The sequence below is a fragment of the Sorex araneus genome, chromosome X (assembly GCF_027595985.1).
Source record: "Sorex araneus isolate mSorAra2 chromosome X, mSorAra2.pri, whole genome shotgun sequence".
Classification (NCBI taxonomy): Eukaryota; Metazoa; Chordata; class Mammalia; order Eulipotyphla; family Soricidae; genus Sorex; species Sorex araneus.
The window spans coordinates 336,051,363-336,076,316 of NC_073313.1; the positions used below are offsets into that span (position 1 = coordinate 336,051,363).

General features: G+C 53.4%; 1 protein-coding gene across 2 annotated transcripts in view; it reads left to right on the forward strand.

Moving 5' to 3' along the window:
* Positions 1–24,954, forward strand: part of TET3 (tet methylcytosine dioxygenase 3) — a 117,915-nt gene that overhangs the window by 38,085 nt on the left and 54,876 nt on the right. For both annotated transcript variants that reach the window (XM_055120014.1, XM_055120015.1), the window contains exon 4: positions 20,547–22,683. In XM_055120014.1, the coding sequence (XP_054975989.1) occupies positions 20,547–22,683 (2,137 nt within the window). The remainder of the gene's footprint in view (positions 1–20,546; positions 22,684–24,954) is intronic.

The following is a 24,954-nucleotide window of genomic DNA, read 5'->3' on the forward strand; positions in this document are numbered from 1 at the left end:
GGCGCAGAGCTTTAAGTGGGCTGCCATGCTGGGGTGGGCTTGTACATGTGTGTTGAAGTTTCTGGTTGTGTCTGTACTCGGGGAGCTGGCCAGGCCCTGGGCTGTGCAGAGAAGGAGTCTGGGAAAACGGGGTTGCTTCTCTTCTGAGGCTCCTTGCTGTCCAGGGGGCCCTTTCCTCATGGCCTTCTGCCCTGTGGCTCTCGTCCAGCCAGCAGCGTGGCCTGGGGCTCCCCATCCCTCCGTGGTTGGAGGCGTGGGTCCAGTCTGGGGGAGAGAACGAACTTGCATCAGAACCTGAGTTCAGACCTCTGGCCGCCGCCGACCGCAAGCATCACCATCCTCTTTCCTTCCTTCGGCTGCGGAATGCGGATAATGTTGCCTTTGCACAGAAACTGGAAGGGTCTGAGACATTATCTCGTGACATACTGTTTCCAAAAGAATATTTTTAATTTTGGTGCAATTTCAGAAAAGTTGCAAGAATAGTACAAAGAATTTGCTTTGTCCTGATCTCCAAATGTTAGTGGCTGGCTGAACTTGCATTCTTTTCTATGCCTTTCTCTTTGATTGTTGTCTGAGATGGTTTCCGCAATGTTGATACCCTGTACTTAGAAATACTTGAGTGTACGTCTGTGGTATTTAGAGAATTGAATTAAGGGGGTAGACAATATTAACTGACAACAAACTCTGGGCTCTGGATTACAGAACTAAGAATACAGGTAATAGGGGCTGGAGTGATAACACAGCGAGTAGGGCGTTCGCCTTGCACGCAGCCGACCCAGGTTCGATTCTCAGCATCCCATATGGTCCCCCGAGCACTGCCAGGAGTAATTCCTGAGTGCAGAGCCAGGAGTAACCCCTGAGCATTGCCTGGTGTGACCCAAAAAGCAGAAAAAAAAAAAAGAATACAGGTAAAGAATACAGGTAATATTGGACTGGAGCGATAGTACAGCTGGTAGGGTGTTTGCCTTGCACATGGCCGACCTGGGTTCAGATTTCTCTGTCCCTCTCGAAGAGCCCGGTAAGCTATCGAGAGTATCCTGCTCACACTGCCTGGCAAGCTACCCGTGGCATATTTGATATGCCAAAAACAGTAACAGCAAGTCTCACAGTGGAGACGTTACTGGTGCCCGCTCAAGCAAATTGATGAACAATGAGACGACAGTGCTACAGTTAATATTGTCCTTCAATTATTAATACTATCAATGCTAGAACTAGTTATTAATGTTGTTAGAACCATGTTACTAAACTATAAATATTTTTAAAATGCCTAAATATATACTTGAATATAGATTAAAATTATTTTAATTTTTATTTTCATAAGTTGTTCACATTGTTTGATTACATTCAGTATTTCAACACCAATCCCACCACTATTATACCTTCCCATTAGCATTATTTCAGAATTTCCCACCACGACTTAAGCCTTCCTGCTAGAGGCAGATGCTAGATAATTTATTATCTATTGCTTGTTACGAATATCATGAGATGTCACGCAGCCGCTTTTGTGGCTGCATGCTCTTGGAATTCTAAAATTTGAAATAATTGGGGTCCAGAGACATCTCTGCAGCTAATTGGTTCCGAGATTCATTCATGAGTCTCTGGATCAAGGCCATTGATGTGCTTAAATGACACCAGGAGGTAGTTCGTGGGCATGACAGCCAGGAATTGAATATAGAATTTTTTTTTTTTTTTTTTGCTTTTTAGGTCACACCTGGCGATGCACAGGGGTTACTCCTGGCTCTGCACTCAGGAATTACCCCTAGCCATGCTCAGGAGACCATATGGGATGCTGGGAATTGAACCAGGGTCGGCCGAGTGCAAGGCAAACGCCCTACCCGCTGTGCTATCGCTCCAGCCCCATGAATATAGATTTTTTAATGAAAACTATTTAAGTAGCCACAGTGCAAAAATTAAACTAGAATATTAACAGGGACATGCAGGTGTGCCACCAGTGTAGGCTTACTCTCTACACATTTTATTGACATTAACAACAGTAATATACAGACCTAACTCAAACTTCCCTGTTTTGGGGGGAGGGGGCTCACCCATCAATGCTGAGGAGTTACTCCTGGCTCTGCACACAATAATTACTCTTGGTGATGCTTGGGGGAATCATATGGGATGCTGGGAATCGAACCCGGTTGTCTGTGTGCAAGGCAAACACCCTACCCGCTGTACTACTGCTCCGGCCCCTAACTCAAACTTTTTTTTTTAATATTTTAATATCTTATTTATTTATTTATTTATTTTTGGCTTTTTTTGGGTCACACCTGGCGATGCACAGGGGTTATTCCTGGTTCTGCACTCAGGAATTACCCCTGGCCGTGCTCAGGGGACCAAATGGGATGCTGGGATTTGAGCCCGGGTCGGCCGCGTGCAAGGCAAACACCCTACCCGCTGTGCTATCGCTCCAGCCCCTGACTCAAACTTTCTTAGTTGATTCATAGGAAGAAAAACTTCAAATCACACATTGTATTCAGAGATGTGATTGGTGGTTTTTTGCTTGTTTTTTATTTTAAATTTTTATTTATTTATTTTTACAGGGTGCCAGAGCAATAGTACAGGCGGTAGGGCATTTGTCTTGCACGCAGCTGACCTGCGTTCAATCCCTGATATCCCATATGGTCCCCTGAGCACTGCCAGGAGTAATTCCTGAGTGCAGAGCCAAGAGTAATCTCTGAAAATCACCGGGTGTGACCCCACAAAGCAAATAAATAATGAATGTTTTTTTTTTTTTACAGTGGTTAGGGTTTTTTTTTTTTTTTTAGTGGGGGTGGTGGAGGAGGTTGGACGTTGTTGTTGTTGTTTGTTTTAAAGTCTCCTGGCTCAGTTCTCAGGGCCACTTCCTGTGGTGCTGGGGACCATGTGGTGCCGTGGATGAAATCCAGGGCTCCCGTTTGCGAAGCTTGTGTGCTGGCCCTTTGAGCCATCTCCTAGGTCCTTTCCTGGCATTGTTAAAGGTTGTTTGTTTGGTCGGTTGGGTCTTCGTCGATGAGGGATTTGGGTCCTGGTTAGGTGGAATGACTTGTGGAACTTAGAGCCAGAGCGTCTTCAGAGCTGGGGTGGGGGAGCCGCTGGCGAAGTCTCCCGGTTCCCAGGTGAACTCTCCTCTCTGGGCTCATGTCGGGCGGGAGGCTCCTCCTGGGACAGGGAGCTGCCTCCGCCCCTGCCCTTGCTCACTGCTCCGTGCAGCGCCAAGCCACAGCACTCCCTCCGCCCAGTCCTTCCCTGGTTTTGTGTTGGCCCAGGATCAGGGACTTTAAAACTGGTTGAGCCACGGCCTCTCCCTTGAGAACAGGGCTGGGGGACAAAGGCTCACCCCTTTGGGCAGGGCACTGCTGCCGCCTGAAGTGCCCTTACCTATTACACTCCCTCTCCACAATTTGGGGCTTATTCTCCAGCGTCTGCTAGAGCAAGCAGCCTTCCCCTCCCTTCCTGCCCTTACCTGCCATCTGAGGTTCTGAAAGGGCCAGCTACGTGACAGCAGGGGGGACACTTGACAGAGAGCTTGGGGGTGGGGGACTACACCCAAAAGTGCTTAAGGGTCTCTCCGGCTACATCCGGCGGTGCTGGGGATAGGGCCGCGTGTACCTTCACCCTGGTGTGTCTCGGAGTGGGTTTTGTGTTATGTCTTTCTCCCTCTGCTCAGGGTCCACGCTGCACCAGCTTGCTTTTCTCTCCTCCTAGGAGCGACCACTGCCCGTGCTTGCTGGAGGGGGTCTTCCCTTTATTTTATTTTATTTTTTTCTTTTTGGGTCACACCTGGCGATGCACAGGAGTCACTCTTGGCTCTGCACTCGGGAATTATGGTACTCAGGGGACCATATGGGATGCTGGGAATCGAAGCCGGGTCGGCCGAGTGCAAGGCAAACACCCTACCCGCTGTGCTGTCGCTACAGCCCCAGGATCTTCCCTTTAGAGCTCAGTGGTCTTGACTCCTACTTTCCCAGAGAAAGGCCCTGGTTTTGACTTTCATTTGTAACTCACCGGGGGCAATAAAGAAAGTGCTCAGTGCTGGGAGGCACCGACGGGGGCCTGTCTCCTGCCAGAGTGTGCTCATTAGCTCAGCCTTCTCCTCTCTACAGAGTGTACAGCTTTTGTCTTTGTATAAAGCTTATGAAGATGGAGATGAGTTGGCCTTTAAAGGTCGTTTCCCTCCCCCCATTTTTATATTTTGGGGGTCGCACTCTGTTATACTCAGGACTTACTCCTGGCTCTGTGCTCAGGAAGTGCTTGGGAGATCGTGTGCAGCGCCGGGGATTGAACCAGGGTTGAATGTGTACAAGGCAGGCACCTAACCCCTGTTCTCTCTCTCTGGTTCCTTAAGTTACGGTTGTGGTTTTTCTTTGAGAGGGGCCACACCCAGTGATGTTCAGGAGTTACTCCTGGCTCTGCACTTAGGGATCACTCCTGGTGGTGTCCTTGGGACCATATGGAATGCCAGGGATCAAACCTGGGCTGACTGTATACAAGGCAAGCGCCCTACCTGCTGTTCTGTCTCTCCAGCCCCTTAAGTTAGTTTTACTGAGATACTATTCTTTTACAATTCACCCATCTAAAGTGTGCAGCTCAGTGGTTTTCGGTGTTTTCAGAGTTAAGTAACCAATATTACTGTTTAGAACACTTTTATTTACCTTCTGTGTGCCCCCAATTCTCTCATTTGTTGACAATCACTATTTCTTTTTCTATGTGCATTTGCCTCCTCTTGACATTTCTTATCAAGACAGCCGTGCAATATATAGTTTCTTGTGTTTGACTTCTTTCACACAATCTGATGTCCTCAAGGTTCATCTGTATTGGAGCAAGTACCAACGCTTAGTTTTAGGGTTGTGTAATATGCTGTTGTATGGATGTACCACATTCTGTTGATCCATTTATCAGTTGATGAACATGAGGGCCCCTTTTCTGGCTGTTATGAACCATGTTGCTATGAAAACTCATTAGAAGTATTTTGTGACATTTTAAGATTGGATTGTCAGTATGAGTAAGTTGTAAGAGTTTTTACTTGTTCAGAATACAAGGCCCTCATCAGATATTACAACTGTTTCTCCCAGTTAGGGGGCTCATTCACCTTCCTGCATGGTGTCCTTCGGAGCGTGGAAAGCTTTTTTTGGGTCACACTCGGCGATGCACAGGAGTCACTTTTGGCTCTGCACTCAGGAATTATGGTGCTCAGGGGACCATATGGGATGCTAGGAATTGAACCCGGGTCAGCTGCGTGCAAGGCAAACGCCCTACCCCGCCGTGCTGTCGCTCCAGCCCCAGCGTGGAAAGTTTTTAGCTTTGCTGAAGTCCAGTTTACCTTTCTTTTTTGTCATTTGCTCTTTTAGTCTCACACATAAGCAACCATCATCTCATCCTTGGCAATGTTTAACTTTGTTTTGGTTTTTACATTTAGATATTTCACTCATGAAGTGCTCACAGAGGAACAGGAGGTCAGGTCTTCTGGCCTGCTGGTGCATCTGGAGGAGATGACTAGAGGTGGTGGCAGGCGGGAGCGTGACCCGTTGTCATGGACACAAAAGCAGGGCTGCGTAGAGGGGGAGCTGTGGGCCCACGGGGCAGGTGTTGAGGCTGTGACTGTGCCAGGCTTCAGTTGCATCCTAACCAAGAAGTTTCTGGTTGTTGAAGGGCTGTGCCGGGGAAGGAAGCCTTTGGGTTCTTGGTGCAGGAGTCTGGGGTGGAGGGGAGGTCTTCAGGAGACAGCTGGGAGTGGGGGAGCAGCAGCGTTCTATTGAGGGAACACAGGAAGTGGCTGTGCTGGGGGTGTGGGGGTCTGCCTCCAGGCGGTCAGAGGGATGAGGGACACCTCTGGCTTCCTTATCACCCCTGACCCTCTTGGGAGCAGATAATGGATAAGGAGAGGTCCCGTTTCCTGTTCCGTTTTCTCCTGTCTCACAGATGGCACTTTGAGATGAACATGGACGAGCCAAGTTACTGGCATTTTTTTTTTCTGTTATCTGGTCTAACAGACCAGTAGATTGTGGATATTGAGCCTTTGCACTGGGAAGTGTTGTGTACATTTTCCAGGGGTTCAGGATGACTAGACTCTCATTTGCTCTTAAATTTCCTGCCCTCTGTACAGCAGCAGCTATTGTGGCTTCTTCCTGCCCCTTTCCCATTTCCTTGCCTACTTCTCACTCCCCCACCCCGACTAAGGTTTTTGGGTCATCCACCCAGCAATGCTCAGGGAATCACTCCTGGCTCTGCACTTAGGAATTAATTGCTCCTGCCAGTGCTCAAAAGGGGCCGTATGGGATGCCGGGATGGAACCCGGGCTGGCCACATGCGAGGCAAGCTCCTTACTCATTGTACTGTATCACCCCAGTCCCACCTTGCTCACTCTGAAGTTAAGGCTCGCCATGGATGAGAGAAGGGACTACTGCCAACACTTAGTTTTCTTCCTTAATTTTCGGGGTGCTGACCTTAGAGATTCATTTCTTTGAATGGGAGGTAATTTTCTCCTAGGATCCTGTAGAAAGGAAGGGGGGGGGATCCCTTGTACCACTGGCCAGTTACGCGTCTGGGAGCCCGCTAGTGAGCCCCTGAGCCTCTCTTGGGCCCCCTCCTGTGGGTGTTGGGTGCGGAGAACAGTTGACGAGACACAGAGATACTGTACACCCGACACCAGTGGCTGCCCGATGCTGTCGTCTTGGCCATCATTCTCTTGCCTGGCCTCAACAGTGCTTTGGTTTTGTCTTGTTTTTGGTCACAGACCAGGTGCTTGGGGGTTGCACTGGGGGGCCCCCTGGGATGCTGCAACCCTGTCTGCGCTCTCCCCAGCCCTGGCTGCGCCCCTTTCACAAACCTGGTCTCCCAGGGTTTTCGCAGGGTTGGTAGCACCTTTAGGGAAAGTTTTCTGGGTCCATTAGTCAGGGGTTGGCTCCTAGTCAGTGGACTACGGGTGTCTAATGTTTGCTTTCTCATTTCCTTCGCTTTGTAGGCTTTTGGGGGTAGGAGGTGGGTGGGGAGAAGAGCTGGGCGGTGGGTGGAGCTGCGGGAAGGAGGCTCCACTGCACTCCTGGGGGGGTGGGGGTGGGGGCTTGTTTGTGGAACGTGAGATCCCAGGCTGGGGTGATGGCCCTGGCCGCCTGTGCGTCCGCGTGTGCGTGTGCGTGCGCGTGTGCGTGTGTGTGTGCGCGCGCGTGTGCGTGTTTTAGAGGAGTCTGGGCTCTCACTGTCTGGCCGGGATGCCGCCTCCGCATCCTGACCTGGTTCTCATGTGCTGGCGGCTTCTCCTGCAGCTGCAGCTCGTTTCGCCAGCCCTCAGATGTGGTCAGCTCGGTTTCTTCCCGGGGCTGGCCTCTGGCCGGGCCACCGCCGGCTGTTTGAGACAGGGGCTTCTGTCCGGCTGGCTCCGCTCCGCGGGCCCATCCGGAGTGCATAGAGTATGGCCCGGCAGCCAGGAGGCTGCCGGGGGCGCCCCCTCCTCCCTCCGGGGCTGGCTTAGGGGCAGGGCCCAGCTGCTGGGGGCGTGGGAGGGGTGGCCTGCGTCAGTGGCTGCTGCAGGGCTGGAAGTTAAAGAGGACATTTAAAGGGGCGCGGTGTTTAGGCTCAGCTCCCCGCGTCCAGCCGGGTCTTTCCCCTCCCGGAGCGCTGCTCCTCTTGTAGAAATTCTTACTTTGTTAGCATAGTAACAAAGTAACACACTCGCGTGCAGGTTTCCTTCTAATCTTTTTTTTTTTTTTAGAAGCTTGTGGCCATGGGTACAGTCCTGGGCGCAGACTCTCCGCCCCCACCCCCAGTTAAAACAAACATAGAACAGATTCTGGAGACTGGAGAAGAAAATATCCTCCTCCCCCCCTCCCCCCCAGCACTGCGCGCGCTCCCCGTTCCTGCTCCCACAGGTCGTTAATGCAGTGGAATGCTTCAGTGGGCAATGATTCCAAGGCTGGCTTTTTCCACTTTAGATAGTAAAACATGCCCCTTGCCACACAAACCCTCCGAAAGCATGTTTCCGAGCACATTCCATTTGCCTTTCAGTCTTTTAAGACCGTGTCTACGTTTCCTCATTCTTTCTTCTTATAAGTAGTTACACACCTATGGATAAACTGTGTATTCCAACTAATGTGTTATTTCAAACATAGACTACCCCCCACCCGTGTTTCATATGTTAAATAAACAGTGATTAAGGGTAAACACGTGTGAGCTCCCTGTCCACGCATATGTGGACATCTTTGAGACCCCACCCCCACCCCCTAGCCACTCAGCCTTATCTTCTTCACCTCAAGAGGCAGACTGCTACCTTGAAGTTTACTTACTTATTTATTTTTTTGGTTTTTAATCACGTTTGTGATTTACAATATGTGTATTTCCTTGTTTTTGCTTTCTGGAGTGTTCGGATTGGGCTCTGTAGTTGGAGGTGTTATTTGCACTGCTGTATTCTATTGTGTGTGCTGCCGTTGCTGGGATCCTCGAATATTTGTTTGCAGCTATGAGAATTCTGGCTACATCTCTTGATGCAGTTTCTCTGGAAGTAGAATTGCTGGATTATAAGGGTGCATGCCTGTTCAACAGACCTTTCAAAACTAGCTGTGTTATGCCCTCTGCCAGTGGTATATAAGAAACAGGTGATGGACTGGGGGGATAGTTCAGCAGGTAGGCATGCAGTTGTCCTGGGATCCATCTGAAACATCCCCTATGGTGCCCCATAGTCACCTGGGAGTGGTCCTTGATCACAGAGCCAGGAGTAAGCCCTGAGCACTGTGGATGTAGCTCACAAACAAAAACAGAGAGAGATGGGGGGGGGGGGGAGAGGGAGAGAGGGAGAGGGAGAGAGAAGAAAAAAATTTCTGCCAAACCCACCAACCCTTGAGGTTAAAACCTCAGTACCCTTTCATGGTATTTAGTCAGTACCTGGTACTGTTATCAATGTGTTTCATATATTTGTTTTTAATCCTCATGACAACACTGTGAGATTAGGTATTTTTATTAACCCACAATTTGCAGATGAGGAAAAGGACAGTGAGGTTAACTGTTAACTTCAGATTTACAGATGAAGGAACAAAGCACAGAGAAATGAACGAACTTGCTCAAGGTCACATTGTTAATAAGTGGTGGAGAATCAAACATTTGAGCTAAATGTTCTCGCTTTTAAATGTTAATGAATGGAATGTAATGTACCAGGTATAAAATAAAATAGAATTTCAATGCAAAGTAAGCTTTGTGTTTCTCTGATTCTAAAGTAGTTTTTCCTTCATGTGTTTATTCTCCATTCTCTTTTCATGAAGAATTATCCTAGAATTTCAAAACCATTTCCCTCTTGTCGGGGGGCTCTTAGGTTGTTTATGATTCTTTATTAAGACTTCCAGGAGAGTCTTTGGCACGTGTACCTTTCTTATTCTGTTGTTTTATTTTGTTTATATTTTTCTGATGTGTGGTGAAGAGTAGAAGCTAAAAATCACATCGTAGGCACCGGGAATGTAGCTCAGTGATACAGCACAGTAATTTGCCTGTACTAGCCCTGGGTTTGAGCCCCTGCATACAGAAGTAGCCGTGCACCTGAGAATGGCTGTGTAACCTTGGCAGAGTTACATAATCCCTGCTTGGCGTCCTCTTTATGGCGGTGCGTCTGTACCTCGCAGGGGGCTTGTGAAGATCGGATGAGCTGAATGAAGGTATGGCAGTGAGCAGGATATTAAGCCTCCCCTGTGTGTGCTCTCTGAGATTCAGAGAGCGCCTCCTCTGAGTTCCTCCTCGTTCCCTTTCTTCTCCAAAACCACACGAGTATCTGTTGGTTTAGAGGCAGGAACAGCCGCAGTCCTGTGCTTCTGCCAGATATGATGACCTCAGGAAATCTGGCCTCATTTCACCTCATTTCAGCGTTTCCCAAAGTGTGGCTCCAGCCACTGAGAGATCTGCTGTGTCTGTCCATTTCATAGTAGGGGAAAAAAAAGAAAAGGAAAGGTTTTAAAAAGTCTTACTGGGGACGGGAGCAGTAATACAGCAGGCAGGGTGCTTGCCTTGCATGCAACGGACTCGGGTTCGATCCTTGGCATCCCGTATAGTCCCCAGGAGTGATTCCTGAATACAGAGCCAGGAGTAAACGCTGAGCACCGCTGGGTGTTGCCCAAACACAAAAACCAAAACAAATTAAAGTGTTTTCTGGAAGGCCCGGAGAGACGCTGCAGGGGCCCAGGAGCAACTGACCCAGGTTTTGGTGCTGTGATCCGCTGAGCGTTAGGCGTGGCCCTAGGAGCCCCTCCCCGGCCCACTAGCAATGCAGTTGGCCAGAAGCTACCAGGAGGTGCCTCCCTAAGCACCCGTGGGGAGGCGCCCCCCCTGCGATGTTTCACTGATACGTACACAGTAAGCACCAGAACCAGCTCTGTGCCCCCTGACCCAGACCTCACACAAGAACACTTCCCAGCTCTGAGCCGCCAGCCTCGGGATTGTCTGCAGAGGGCTGGGCTGTGGAGAAAGCGGCCTCCTGAGGAGAGCGAGCCCGGATCCCTCGAACGCAGCCTCTTCCCCACTCCTGGGCTTATTTCATCAGTGAATCCCAGGAGAGGGAGAATCCTCTTCAGAGATGAATAATTGATTGACTCTGGACAGAAAGGGGCATAAATCCAGTGTGTGTTCTTAGGGGAAGGGAGGAGTTGGCTTTGTGTGGAGGGGGAGGGGGGAGCCGGGGAGAGGCGGAGGGCACGGCTCCCGCTCTGGAGGGCTTGTGAAGCCCCGCCAGCGGGGTGGGTGTGGAGGGCAGCCCGTAGGAATTTCTGGCCGAAGAGCTGTCAATACTACCTCCGAGTCCCACCCCACCCAGAGTCCCTTTGTGGTTCCCATTGTAGAAGACGCTGCCCAGCCCAGTACTGGCCCCAGAGGGGAGGGCAGGCGGAGGCATGCGCTTTCAGGGACAACCGTCTCCTGCCCCGAGTGTAACTGCTGCTGGCAGCAAGTGGCCCGAGTGAGTTTCCCCCGAAGATGTCGTCTCAGGGACTCGCACACTTGCTCAGGAATCACTCCTGGCAGGGCCCGGGGGACCAGGTGTGGCGCTGGGGATCAGACAGAGACTGGCCAGGTGCAAGGCAAGCCCTCCCTCTGGCCTCTCTCCGGCCCTGCTTTCCTTCCCATGTGTTGACGCTCTGACAGTCAGCCGAGTCCGAGCTCATCCGGTGTCCTATCTCTAGCGCTCTTGGTAGTGCGGACACAGGGAGGCATTTGGGAGGTGAGGAGGCGGGGTGTGGGGCAGGAGTAGAGTTCCGCATTGCTCCAGCCTTCACTGCCACCTTGGTGCTCAGGGGTCTCTCGGAGGGGACCCAAACCACCCCACTGGAAGTACCCATTAGCACCCTGCTAGGCCTCACCCCCAAACAGACCAAAACATGGAGACTGTGCCTGGCAAAGGTGCAGAATAGGTAAAGGACGACTGTCTTGGGCAAGGCGCATGGTTCCTCATCTTGCCCTCTGCACTTTCTTCCTCACCTCCGTCACCACTCCTCACCCTGCCACTGGTGACTGTTTCAGTCTAGACCTTCATTATCACAGATCCGGACAGGGGGGACAGTGCATTATTCACCTCGTGGGTCCTTAGGGTACCAACTTTGTGCTTGGTGGACTGTGCTTTGTGCCCTCCGGCAGAGGAAGTGGCTCTGGGTATGTGCCGCGAGCCACATACTTTCTGCTCCGGCTGCCAGGCCTAATGATTCTGTATATAGTTAGTCCCACCACCCGGAATTTATCTTTCTCCTCCTCTGTCTTTAAAATACCTGTCCATCGCAAAGGTTAGTTGGAGAGGAAACTTTTTTTTTTTTGCTTTATGGGACACATCCAGCGATGCACAGGGGTTATTCCTGGCTCTGCACTCAGGAATCACCCCTGGCGGATCGAACCCCGGTCGGCCGCGTGCAAGGCAAACGCCCTACCTGCTGTGCTATTGCTCCAGCCCCTGGAGAGGAAACTTTTGATATCCATGTTCACCTGCCTGGAAAACGGAAGTGATCCGTCCCCTCTGTCACCTTCCCGCAGGCCCCGCGGAACGTACTTCCAGGCTGGTATGCGTGTTTGTCTACCTGCATTTCCATTTTGCCTTAAAAATGTGTGGATGTTCCTGAAATAGGCAGTCCAGGCTATTGTTGGGTGAAAAAAAAATCCACCCCCAAATCTAGTCATTATATTATTGAATGATTTGGCTTTTCTCCGTTCCGTGGTGTTCGGGCCTCAGCTGGGGAAGCTCAAAAGCTAGAGATAATTCAGCAGCTGTGCCGGAGTCCTTGGAGAGCTCCACTCACACGTTTGACAGGGCATCCACCTGTTGCCCGGAACCGAGGCTGGGACTGCCAGCCTTACCACCACAGTGCAGTGGGGGCATCCTCACGGTGAGGGGCCCCAGAGAGCCAGGCAGAAGCTCTGTTACCTTCTGGGATCGAGCTTTGCACTGTGTCTGCCTTTGTCACAGGCTCGCCCGGGCTCAGTGTGGTGGGGGGAGAGATGGAGAGGTCACCTGTCCGTGAGAGAGATGCTAATAAGTGCATGCAGGGGACCAGAACGATTAAGGCACTTGCCCAGCATGTGATCCCTGGCACACAGGGTCCCCTGAGCACCAGAGGGAGTAGCCCTGGAGGTCCCTGAGCGCCCCAGGTGGCCTGGGTGATTTCAGCACAGACCCAAGCAGACTACATCCTCAGGCCCTCCGATGGAATCACTGGTCTAGCTGGCCAAGAATCACAAGAATCACTGGGAGAGGCTTCGGGGCCCCCTCAGTACCACTTGGGAGCTTTCCCCCAACCCCTCCAAAAGTGTGCATGTTGGACGGGAGGATCATTGTGACCCTCTTTGGAAAATGCACTCTGCCCCACACGCTAACCACGGGATACACACAGATGCTGTTCTTGAATTCTGAAGGCAGCGAGGATAGAATAGGAGGAAGAGTTGTGGCTGGAAGTCACTCTTGAATCTTGAAACAGATTATCAGATAGAGCAGACTCCCCCTCCCCCTCCCTGTGTGTGTGTGTGTGTGTGTGTGTGTGTGTGTGTGTGTGTGTGTGTTTGGCAAGAGGACTTGGGTTGTACCCAGAGTGGCTTTAAGGGACCACTGTCAGGTTGCTCGGTTGAAAAGTGTACACAAACACAGATGCCCGAGTCGGGCAGGCAGGCAGGGAGGGGAGGAGCCAGACAGGGAACACTTCATTTTAGGATTGTTCAGCTCTGGGGACTGAGTGTGTTGGAAGAACGGATGATGTTTGTGTTGGGAACATCGGAGCCAGCAGGAACACTGGCCAAAACAGAGCTGGAGAGGGGGAGGCGGGCCGGGGGGGGTTTCAGTTCCAGTCAGACAGGCTGACTCTCAGTGGGCTGCAGTGGGTTCCAGAGACTGGAGCCGAGCTGAGTCAGTTGAGATGTCAGAGGAGCTGCAGATGCTGAAGCACCTCCCGAGAGCAAGCCCAGGAAGATGGGGGGTGCAGGGTTTTAGAAAGGACCTGACCAGCTTCCTCCTGCATGGTCTCGCCTCCCTGTGAGATGTATGTTTGGTCACCGTTTGAAAACACCTCCTGGGTGTTAGAGGGACAGGGCTTAGTGCGTTTTGTTTGTTTGGGTTGTGGGGTGGTGCTCAGGGCCTCCCACTTTCTTAGCATGCACTCGGTCCTTTGAGCCATCCCCCTGGCCCTTTTGTGCAGTTTAAAACGGTATCTCCTAGGTATTATGAAAACTTCATACAGTAAGTTCTTCTCTCCCAAACTTGGTCCGTGTTCCAATGGCACTCCTCAGGAGCACCGGGAGGGAATCTAGTTCTTCCTCCCGACAGCAGACCTTCCTGTGGTCAGAGGCCATCCTGAGTTTTGTCTTCTCGGAGTCAGAAGAGATCTGCCTCTCTCCCTGTGTTGGTCTCCTCTGTGTCCTCAGAGAAGGAGCAGCCCCAGAGGGAGGCCTGTGTTCAGCTGGTGGCTGGGCACCGCATGGTCATGGCTGCCTCTGCTCCAGGCCTCGTTCTGCTCAAGGCGGGGCATACAGACACGGAGTGAGGGGAAGGAAAGGTTTTGCAAACCTGATATGTTACCAACATGCAGACACACAGCATAAAAAGATACGAATAATACAGACAGACAGACACAACCCAAACGTATTGCTTATTTTGGATTATAGTAAAGAAGTTTGGGGAGCAAAAAAAAAAAAAAAAAGCCTGGGTTATAAAAGACTGGTTGAAGCTGCCAAATCACAATCTATGAGTGTGCCAACAGTTAGTCTTTTAACTCTTCTGATTCCTGAGGCATCTTTGTTGCTGCCACTGTTCTGTCCTTCACCCATTTTTTAATTTGTACACAGAGGATTTGGGAAACCATGTAGAGAACCCCCTCTGTTTTGTTTGTTGGGGGGCCACAGCCTCTGGCTGTACACTCAGGGATCGTTCCTGGTGGTGCTCGGCAGACCGTATGTGCTGCCAGAGATCGAACCCAGTTCAGCTGTGTGCAAGGCAAGCCCCATACCAGACCCACTGTGCTGCAGCCCTGTCTCAGCAGACCCTGAGGAACTTGAGCATCTGCAGTCTGAGTTGAACATCCAAAGGTCGGTAGGGGCCCCGGCAGGTTAACACACAAGAAGGAAGTGACAGGTTCAAGCAGTGCATACATCACCTGCCCCCTGGCCATGTTTCCAGGAAGGCAGAGCCCCGGGAGGAAGTCGGGTGGAGGCAGCCGTGCCGGGGAGATGGTCCTGCTGCTCCGTCCCGGGCAAAGCGGCCTTCAGCATGGCTCTTCGTGAACCGGAACGTCACGTGGGTCTCAGTGTTTTAATGTTGTCAAACAGAAATCTCACTGTGTCCAGGCCAAACAGCCGTTGTGTGCAGTTTGGAGTCTGGGAGCTGGCGGGCCAGTGAAGGGCCTCTCAGGTCCCGCCACAAAAGCAGTCGGGTCTGGTTCCTGCTGATGGCTTGTGTCGAATCTGACTTTCTGGGTCCCTTCCTTTTCCTCCTCGGGAACCTCACCTGGGCGGTGGTCCCGAGGACCGTTTCTCACCTGGTAGAGCATTCCGTATCCTCCAGGGCTTCCTGCCGTAACTGTCCCCCCAGACTTACAATCCTGGGCCCTGCAGGTGAGGTGAGTTTCTTAGACGCTCCCTCCCCAGCTGGTTTCCCGGTCTTTGCTTCTGATGGCTGAGACCACTTTCTTCTCAGGACGGCCAGTCACACAAGAGTCGGCCTGGCCTTTTCCTTGTTCTTAGGTGCACATGAAAAATAACTTTTAGAATCCGTTTTCATTTGGTCTTGACCATTTGGGGATGCCTCTGCTTAGGGGGCATCCCTCTTTCTGACACTGAGTCAGTGTTGTTCCCCTCACCCCTCTCTAGCCCAGATGTCCTGCGCCTGACACTGTTTGATACATTCGTGCTACTTGTTCCTATTTCTTCTGGGCTCTCTTGCCCCTTTGGTCTCTTGCACTCTGAGCCCATAAACGTTTGACCACTCCCCCAGGTTTGCCGGCTAGCCATGGCATTCACACTAGTAAGCTTGTCAGGAGGTGGGAAAGGCATGCTGGTGGCCCCCTGAGGAGGAGGGAGAGGCGGCGGTCCTTGTGGTTGGGGGAGGGGTGGCTCCCGCTGGGCTGGTCGGGATCCTGCAGCAGCTGTGGGCGGGAGGCACCAAAGTCATTAAGATTTTGGACCTTGTGTGTGTGGAAGGAACTACCATCTGGTGGGGGAGGCAGCTGCTTAAACAAATACTCGTAATGGCATGTGATGAGTGCAAATAGAGACATGTGCAAGGTGTCGTGGGAACCAGGGGAAGGAGCCACGGGCACTTCTGCCAACTAGGTCGGGGAGGAGGTACCGCCGAGCTGCTGCTGGAAGGATGAGCCAGAGTGGCCCTGTGGAGGGGCCGGGAGGGTGCTCCAGGCAATGAGCACTGCATGTGCAAAGCTCAGAAGGGCTTGTTGGAAAAGGGAGGGTCCTCTGTGGCAGGACTGGGCGGTGGAAAGGGGTGAGGCAGAACCACAGGCTGAGTGCTCTGGACATCTCCCCCAGGGTGACCCCAAATCCCAGGACCACGTTGGAGTCGGCGATGGCCATGTGCAGTAGTCTGGGGAGCAGCATGGGGGTAACCATCTATTGAAACACTGCCTTGGGGCTGGAGCGATAGCACAGCGGGCAGGATGTTTGCCTTGCACGAGGCCAGGTTTGATTCCCAGCATCCCATATGGTCCCCCGAGCACCGCCAGGAGTAATTCCTGAGTGCAGGAGCCAGGAGTCACCAACCCCGGTGCATCGCTGGGTGTGACCCAAAAGAAAAGTAAAACACCGACTCTTGGGAGCCAGAGAGATAGTACAGCAGGCAAGAGGCTTGCCTTGCACATAGCTCACTTGGGTTTGATCCCCAACATCCCATATGGTCCCCTGAGCACAGAGCCAGGAGTGACCCCTAAACACAGCAGGGTGTGGCCCCCAAACAACAACGACAGCAAAATACTTTCTGACCTCTTAACTTTTCATTTATAAACACTTTAATTTAATTTTACTTTTTTGGGTTTTGGGCCATTATCTGGTTGTACACAAAGGCTACTCCTGACTCAGTGCTCTGGTTTTTTTTCTGGCAGTGCTCAAGAGATGTCAGAGATTGAACCCAGGGCTTTCACATGCAAAGTGCTCAAGCCCTTTGAGTCATCTTCCTGGACCTCAGCTTTTAATTTTGTGGAATTAAAAAAGTTACAAAAATGGTACCTGGAACTTCCCCATACCTAAATCATTTACATTTTGCCTTATTCACTGTATCACTGTCATCCTTGTTCATCAATTTGCTCGAGCAGGCGCCAGTAACGTCTTCATTCATCCCTGTCGCGTGCCAGTGTAGCCCAATGACATATTGGGGGCCCTTTCAGGATCAGGGGAATGAGGACGTTGTTACTGTTTTTGGCATATCAAGTACACCACGGGTAACTTGTCAGGCTTTGCCGTGCAGGTGGGATACTCTCTGTAGCTTGCCGGGCTCTCTGAGAGGGATGGAAGCTTTTGCCTTGTTATCTTTTTTATTCTATGTGTATTTTTATATGCATTTTTTGGGGGACCACTTAACAAAATGCCTTGTCCATTTACCTTTAATACCATACTGTTTGTGTGTCCTAACTTTAGGTATCTTGACCCAAGTCAAGAAAGTTGACAGGGGACATCATCTTTGTCCATGTAAATACATTTCATTAATGATGCATTTTATCACTCTTTTCCTCTACTCTGCGATCTAACCCGTGTGTTTTGCTGCCTCTCCTACCTCTAGTTTCTTAGAATCTGTGGGATGTCTTTGAATGTTTTTGTTTGTTTTGGGTCACACCCAGGGGTGTTCAGGGCTAACTCTTGATTCTGTGCTCAGGGATTAGTTCTGGCAGAGCTTTGGGGATCAAAGGTGGTGCTGGGGATCAAACCAGGATCCAGCCTCATGCAAGTGCCTTAAACAGGGGTCAGGGGACTCCAGATTTTGAGATTTTTGAAGAAAACAATTGACATGCTTTCTAGCATACCCTTTTGTTTGGGTCTATCTGATCTTTCCTTATGAGACTAGATGCAGGCTGCGTTTTGGCTGAAGGCCTGAGTGAGTGACGTCATGTTGTTTTTGGTGTATTACTATATATAAAATGGCACGTGATGGTTTGTCCTGATTGACATTGATGGTGACATTGGTGATTACTGAGCGTGTCCACCAGACCTCTCCACTATAAAGTCACTATTGTAATTTTTGAGGCAGTGTTTTGAGGCGTTTTTGTATGTGTCCCTGCCTGTATGTCCATCCCATGCCTCATTTATTGACTTTTGAAATCTATTGTTTCATGTGCAATTTTTTGTTTTGTTTGTTGATTTGGGGCCATACCTAGTGGTACTCAAGTATTACTCCTGGCCTGGGACTTCAGGATCATTCCTAGAGGAGCTTGGGGGGGCCATACGTGGTGCTGGGAGGGGGGTGTCAAACCTGGGTCAACTGCATCCATGGCAAGCACCCCACCCATTGTACTCCCTTTCTGGCCCATTTCTTCTGTAATTTTAATTATTGTACTTGTTGGTAGCACTGTAGCACTGTCATCCCATTGCTCATCAATTTGCTCGAGTGGGCACCAGTAACGTCTCCATTGTGAGACTTGTTGTTACTGTTTTTGTCATATCGAATATGCCACGGGGAGCTTGCCAGGCTCTGCCATGCAGGCGGGATATTCTCGGTAGCTTGCTGGGCTCTCTGAGAGGGACAGAGAAATCCGGGTTGGCCGTAAACGCCCTGCCCGCCATGCTGTCACTCCAGAATCAAATCCCTGACCTTACACTACTAAATATTGTCCGTGGATCTCCTCCCTCCCTCTCTCTGTCTCTCTGTCTCTCTCCCTCCCTCTTCCCCTCTACCCCCCTCTCTCTTTCCCCTTCACACATGCACATGCACATGTATATATATATATATATATATATATATATATATGTTATATATATATATGTTAGGGTTAGTTGGTTGATATTTTGGGGCGTTACATTCAGCAGTACTGAGGGTTATTTCAGGCTCTGCACTCAGGAATCATTCCTGGCAGGCTCCGGGGTGCTGTGGGATGCTGGGAATCAAACCGAGGTCGGCCCCATGCAAGGCAAGCGCCCTGCCTGCTGTACTGTCTCTCCAGCCTCTCCGTGTTTTTCCGTCGGTATTCTAGGAAAATAGTTCCTTTCTAGTGGGATGAACTTTTGCAACTCAGTTTCACATTGCTGTTTTGGCTTTTCACGTGTTGAGCTGAACCCTCCTGGCCACTTGCTCTCGGTCACCCCTTGCCCCCCCCCCCCCCCCAGCTGTGTGTTGCCTGTCTGTGTCGGTTGTTTCGGGCTTGGGGGGAAACCCAGCTCTTCTCCTCGTCACGGGCACAGCCAGCTTTGCGCAGGGTTAGCCGCCGACACCAGTGCTGCAATTTGTGTTAATTAAGCCCCATTCAATATTTATGTACACACAATGGAATACTGTGCCGCCGTAAGAAAGAACAAAAATCATGCAATTTGCCGCTGCATGGCTGGAACTGGAGAGAATCATGCTGAGTGAAGTGAGTCAGAAGAGAAGGGGTAGACAGAGTGGTCTCCCTCCTAGGGGGCCTTTAAAGCTGCATATTAAAGGAGCAGCAAATGGCCAGAGGCAAGGGAACTGGAGAGCTGGTTACAGAACTGAGTTGGTGGGGGGGGGCAGGGGGAAGTGGGAGGGGCCTTGGGACTTGATGGAGGGAAGTGAGAACTGGTGAAGGGTGTGGTGGCAGAATGGTGTATGCGCCATGGAACTGTCATTAGTGGATTGTATAGTATTGTATAGTATAGTGTTGTAGAGTATTGTAACTGACAGTCATCATCACTGTCATCACCGTCATCCCGTTGTCCATTGATTTTCTCGAGTGGGCGCCAGGAACGTCTCCATTCATTCATCCCAGCCCTTAGATTTTAGCCACCTCTCCTTTCTCAACGATTGGAGGCTCTTTCAGGGTCAGGGGAATGAGGCTGTAATTGTTACTGTTTTCGGCATATCGAATACTTACGCCACAGGGAGCTTGCCAGGCTCTTCTGGTAACTGACAGTACCTGTTGATAATATTGTAACTTAGAGTATTTAACAGTAACTGAACAAGTCTCACAATGGAGACGTTACTGGTGCCTGCTTGAGCAAATCGATGAGCAACAGGATGACAGTGACAGTGACAGTATTTCCATAAAGACTTTTTTTTTCCTCTATAAAGATTTTTTAAGGCCACACTCCAGTGCGAGCCACTGTGGATGCCAGCATCAGCCTGTTCCCTGAGCTCATCGTTGTGGCCCCGGGTCCCTAGGGCTGAGAGTGAGGCAGTAGGTGCGGCAGCTCCCGGAGCCCAGGCGGGGCCTCAGTGAGGAGGAATACACGCCTTCCCTGCGCAGCTCCGCCCGGCTCCTGCTGCCTTGCGCCTCCCGTGCAGAGACGGGGCTGCTTCTGCCTGGGCACGACCCTTGGCTTTGTGGTAATGTGCCCGGCTCACTCTTTTTTCCCCAGGCAAAACACAAAATCAGCAGGAAGTCAACGAGCAACGAGGGCCTCGTTCACATCCCTTTGGTCTTCGTCTAAGAAAGACTTTTTTTTTTTCTTTTTGGGTCATGCCCGGTGATGCTCAGGGGTCACTCCTGGCTCATGCACTCAGGAATTACTCCTGGCGGTGCTCAGGGGACCCTATGGGATGCTGGGAATCGAACCCGGGTCCCGGGTCGGCCGCGTGCAAGGCAAATGCCCAACCCGCTGTGCTATCGCTCCAGCCCCAGACAGACTTTTTTTTTTTTGCATGGTTTTAACACGTGCTTGCCTTTGAGGCAGCTGCCTTGCCAGCCAGAGCCAGATCAATCGAGGCCTTAAGGAAGTCAGAGCTGCTTTCAGAATTCTGCGTGAGGCTCTCTCCGAGGCCTGCCTTCTGCTGGGAGAGCCCGCCCAGAGGAGGGGCCGGGGGTCAGGAGGCTGACCCTGCAGAGGGCTGGCTGGCTGGGAAAGCAGCGTGCAGGGGTGTGTCTGTCTAGGGGGGTGTGTCTGCGCCGGGCACAGCAGCGGGGCTGCCTTCGTCGAAAGCCACGGCTCACCTCGGTTTCTCCCCGCTCTGCTCTCTTCAGACAGGTGCAGAGCTCAGCCCGGTCGATGGACCTGCTCCAGGTCAGATGGACTCAGGGCCAGTGTACCATGGGGACTCGCTGCAGCTAAGCGCCTCCGGGGCGCCCGTCAATGGTGCTAGAGAACCTGCCGGAGCCAGTCTCCTGGGCGCCGGGGGTCCTTGGCGAGTAGACCAGAAGCCCAGCTGGGACGCTGCCCCGGGCCCAGCTCACAGTGCTCGCCTGGAAGATGCCCACGACCTGGTGGCCTTCTCGGCCGTGGCCGAAGCGGTGTCCTCGTACGGGGCCCTTAGCACCCGGCTCTATGAAACCTTCAACCGTGAGATGAGTCGCGAGGCCGGGAACGGCGGCGGCGGCGGCGGCGGCGGCAGGAGCTGCTCCGCCGGCAGCGAAGACCTGGACACGCTGCAGACGGCGCTGGCCCTGGCGCGCCACGGCATGAAACCTCCCAACTGCAACTGCGATGGCCCGGAGTGTCCCGACTACCTCGAGTGGCTGGAGGGGAAAATCAAGTCCGTGGTCGTGGAGGGGGGTCAGGAGCGGCCCAGGCTCCCGGCGCCGCTCCCTCCCGCGGAGGCTGGCCTCCCGGCCCCCAGCCCCCGGCCCCTGCTCGGCGCCGCCGACACCCCCCAGGCCCCTCCCCCAGAGGGGCTGCCCCTGTCCCAGAGCGCCCTGAGCATCGCCAAGGAGAAGAACATCAGCCTGCAGACCGCCATCGCCATCGAGGCCCTCACCCAGCTCTCCTCGGCCCTGCCCCAGCCGTCTCACTCCACCTCCCAGGCCCCGGGCCCCCTGCCCGAGGCCCTGTCCCCTCCCGCCGCCCCTTTCCGCTCGCCCCAGTCCTACCTCCGGGCTCCCTCGTCGTGGCCAGTGGTCCCCGCCGAAGAGCACCCGCCCTTCGCGCCCGAGAGCCCCGCTTTCCCGCCAGCACCCCCGAGGACGGAGTTCTCTGACTCTTGGGGCACCGACACCCCACCAGCAACCCCCCGCAACTCGTGGCCCGCGCTCCGCCCGAGCCCCGACCCCATGGCCGAGCTGGAGCAGTTGCTGGGCAGCGCCAGCGATTACATCCAGTCAGTATTCAAGCGGCCTGAGGCCCTGCCCTCCAAGCCCAAGGTCAAGGTGGAGGCTCCCTCTTCCTCCCCGGCCCCCCCGGCCCCGGCCCCCTCCCCCGTCCCGCCGCCACGGGAGGCCCCCCCGGGCGGCCCGGAGCCCAGCGCCCACCAGAAGGCCCAGACGGCGCTGCAGCAGCACCTGCACCATAAGCGCAGCCTCTTCCTGGAGCAGGCCCAGGACCCCTCCTTCCCGCCCCCGGCGCCCGCAGAGACCCCCGCGCCCGCCCCCGGCTGGTGGGCACCCCCCAGCTCCCCTGCCCCTCGGCCTCCAGACAGACCCCCCAAGGAGAAGAAGAAGAAGCCCTTGGCCCCGGCCGGGGGTCCCGTGGGCGCCACCGAGAAGGCGACCCCGGGGCTCAAGCCCAGTGTGCGGAAGCCGGTGCAGATCAAGAAGTCGCGGGGTCGCGAGGCCCAGCCCCTCTTCCTGCCCGTGCGGCAGATCGTCCTGGAGGGGCTGCGGCCCCCTGTCCCTGACGATGCTCAGGCGCCTCTGCCTGCCCCCCTCCCCGCCTCCCAGGGCCCGTCTGTCCCCCTGCCCCCAGAACCTTCTCTTGCGCTATTTGCACCTAGTCCCTCCGGGGACAGCCTGCTGCCCCCTACTCAGGAAATGAGGTCCCCCAGCCCCATGGCCGCCCTGCAGTCAGGATCCGCCGGCCCCCTCCCCCCCGCCGACGACAAGCTGGAGGAGCTCATCCGGCAGTTTGAGGCCGAATTTGGGGATAGCTTTGGGCTTCCCGGCCCCCCGTCTGTGCCCGTTCAGGACCCCGAGAGCCCGTTTGCTACCCGCTCCCCTAAGCAAATCAAGATAGAGTCCTCGGGGGCCGTGACTGTGCTGTCCACGACTTGCTTCCATTCCGAGGAGGGCGGCCAGGAGGCCACCCCCACCAAGGCCGAGAACCCGCTCACGCCCACACTCAGCGGCTTCCTGGAGTCACCTCTGAAGTACCTGGACACGCCCACCAAGAGTCTGCTGGACACGCCGGCCAAGAGGGCGCAGGCTGAGTTCCCCACCTGTGACTGCGTCGGTAAGTCGGCCCCCGGGGGGTGTCAGGGAAAGGAGCAGGCGGGCAGGGGTTTCTAGTAGGTTCCGTCGTGTGGCCGTGGTGGCCAGAACTCCGGATCGAGCTCACGGGCTAACAGGAAGGACGCCGGTGGTGATGTTCTACGGTGAAGGCCACGGCAGTGGGCGGCTGTTCGGTTGTGCTGAGGTAGTGGCGGCCGCAGCCGGAACGCCTGCTTGGGGGAAACGTGGCACCTCTGAGAGCTGCAGGGCTGCGCTGGGGAAGGGAGCCTGCTGCAGGGAGGGAAGGCTGGGGGGCAGGAGAGGGTGGCAGGCCTTCTGGGGCTGGCCTGTGGTCTGGGGGTGCAGGACTCTTGGGCAGCGTGGGCAGCCGCAGGAGTTGGGCCTGACCTTGTAGGTACCAGTGAGCGCCTGGGGGTTTGCATGTCAGTAACCGTCTGCCCCTTGGTGCTTCTGAAAGATGCATGTTGAGGGGAAGAGAGATGGGGCTGTGGCCATGGAAACCCAAGAGTGGACCCTTGGCGGGGGCAGAACAAGGCAGAGCAGGAGAGAACCCCTGTGTCCCGTGGGCGGTCAGACAGTGACGGGGAGCTTTGGGCTCGTCAGCATCCGCGCGTGGATGACATAGAGGGGATGGGCTTCTTTCTTTCTTTCTTTCTTTCTTTCTTTCTTTCTTTCTTTCTTTCTTTCTTTCTTTCTTTCTTTCTTTCTTTCTTTCTTTCTTTCTTTCTTTCTCTCTCTTTCTTTTGCTTTTTGGGTCACACCCGCTGATGCACAAGGGTTACTCCTGGCTCTGCACTTAGGAATTACTCCTGGCGGTGCTTGGGGGACCCTATGGGGTGCTGGGAATCGAACCCAGGTCAGCCGTATGCAAGGCAAACGCCCAGTTTGCTGTGCTATCGCTCCAGCCACAATGGGCCCATTTCTGTGGTGAGAACAGGCAGACTCCGGGTCCCTCTTGGCTGCACCCTCTGCAGTCTGAGGTGGGGGTGGGGGGTTACCAAGGCTGGGCCCAGTCGTCTCTGCCTTGAGTCCAGGCTCCAGCCTGCTCTCTAGGGAGCCTTGTGTACAAGATTGCTGTGTGTCAGATGTGGACAGAAAGGCCCACATGGATGCTGGCACCGAGCCCGTGGAATTCTTGTGACTTGAGGGAACACAAACAGGTCTTAGAAGCAGGCTGTCCCCTCTGCCTGTCAGAGTGTATTATTGTAGGGCTCTGGTGCGAGTGACTGCTGGGGGTAGGGGGTGTCCCCACCGTTCCAGGAGGGGCTCGGGGCCCATCCTGCCCATGCTGGCTATAGCCCCAGAATAAGCAGAAGTTGGCCCCTGGACGTGTTTCTGTCCAGGCGCCACTGACCTGTCCGTCCTGGGAAACGCTTGTAGGTGTGCTGCCGGCTTGTGGCTCCCCTGAGGTTCGCTGCCTGCCTGGGGTCTGACAGCCTTCCTGAGGCTCCTGCCTCCCGCAGGGTTCCAGCTGGTGGTCTGTCCTGTCGGCCTTGGCTCTGGTTCCTGGAGGCTGTAGGAAAGAGCTTTACCTTGTGCACGAGTCGATTCTGAGCAAATATTGTCGAGTTTGTCGAATTCAATGATACAGCTGTTACGTTTGGTCAGGCTTGGTTTTGGGTCACACCCAGTGGCGCTGTGGGCTACTCCCAGTTCAGTGCTCAGGGGTCCATGTGGTGCCGTGCACGGAACCTGTGTGTTGGTGTGGCTTGTGCTCCAGCCGTTTGAACCATCTCCCCGGGCCCACAAACTTGGTTTTTAATTTGCATTCTAATTCCATCACTTCTTTCCTCATTTATTAAGTGAACATGGTAATAGAATGCCCCTCAGGCAGGGCTGTTGTGAGGACTGAATTAACACGTGTCAGAGCACTCCCAGGCCAGGCTGGCGTTGAGGAGGAAGCCCTCAGAGAGCTGGCTGTTAACCACGCCTCTCAGAAGCAGTCAGGCAAGAAAAAGAAGTAAAAACATCCACTAGAAAAGGAGAAAGGTGTTGGCTACTAATTTGCTCATCAGTTATTGATTGCTTCATTTGGTCCTAACTACAAATCCCAGTGAAGATGAAGGAGAGGAAGGGTCCCTTTCTGGAGGTTTGTGATTTACTGGAGACAGACACCCATTTGGGACCCCTCTCTCTCTCTTTCTCTCCCCTCCCTCCCTCTCTCTCTTCCCCTCCCTCCCTCCCTCCCTCCCTCTCTCCCTCCCTCCCTCCCTTCCTCCTTCCCTCCCTCTCTCTCTCCCCTCCCTTCCTCTCTCTCTTCCACTCCCTCCCT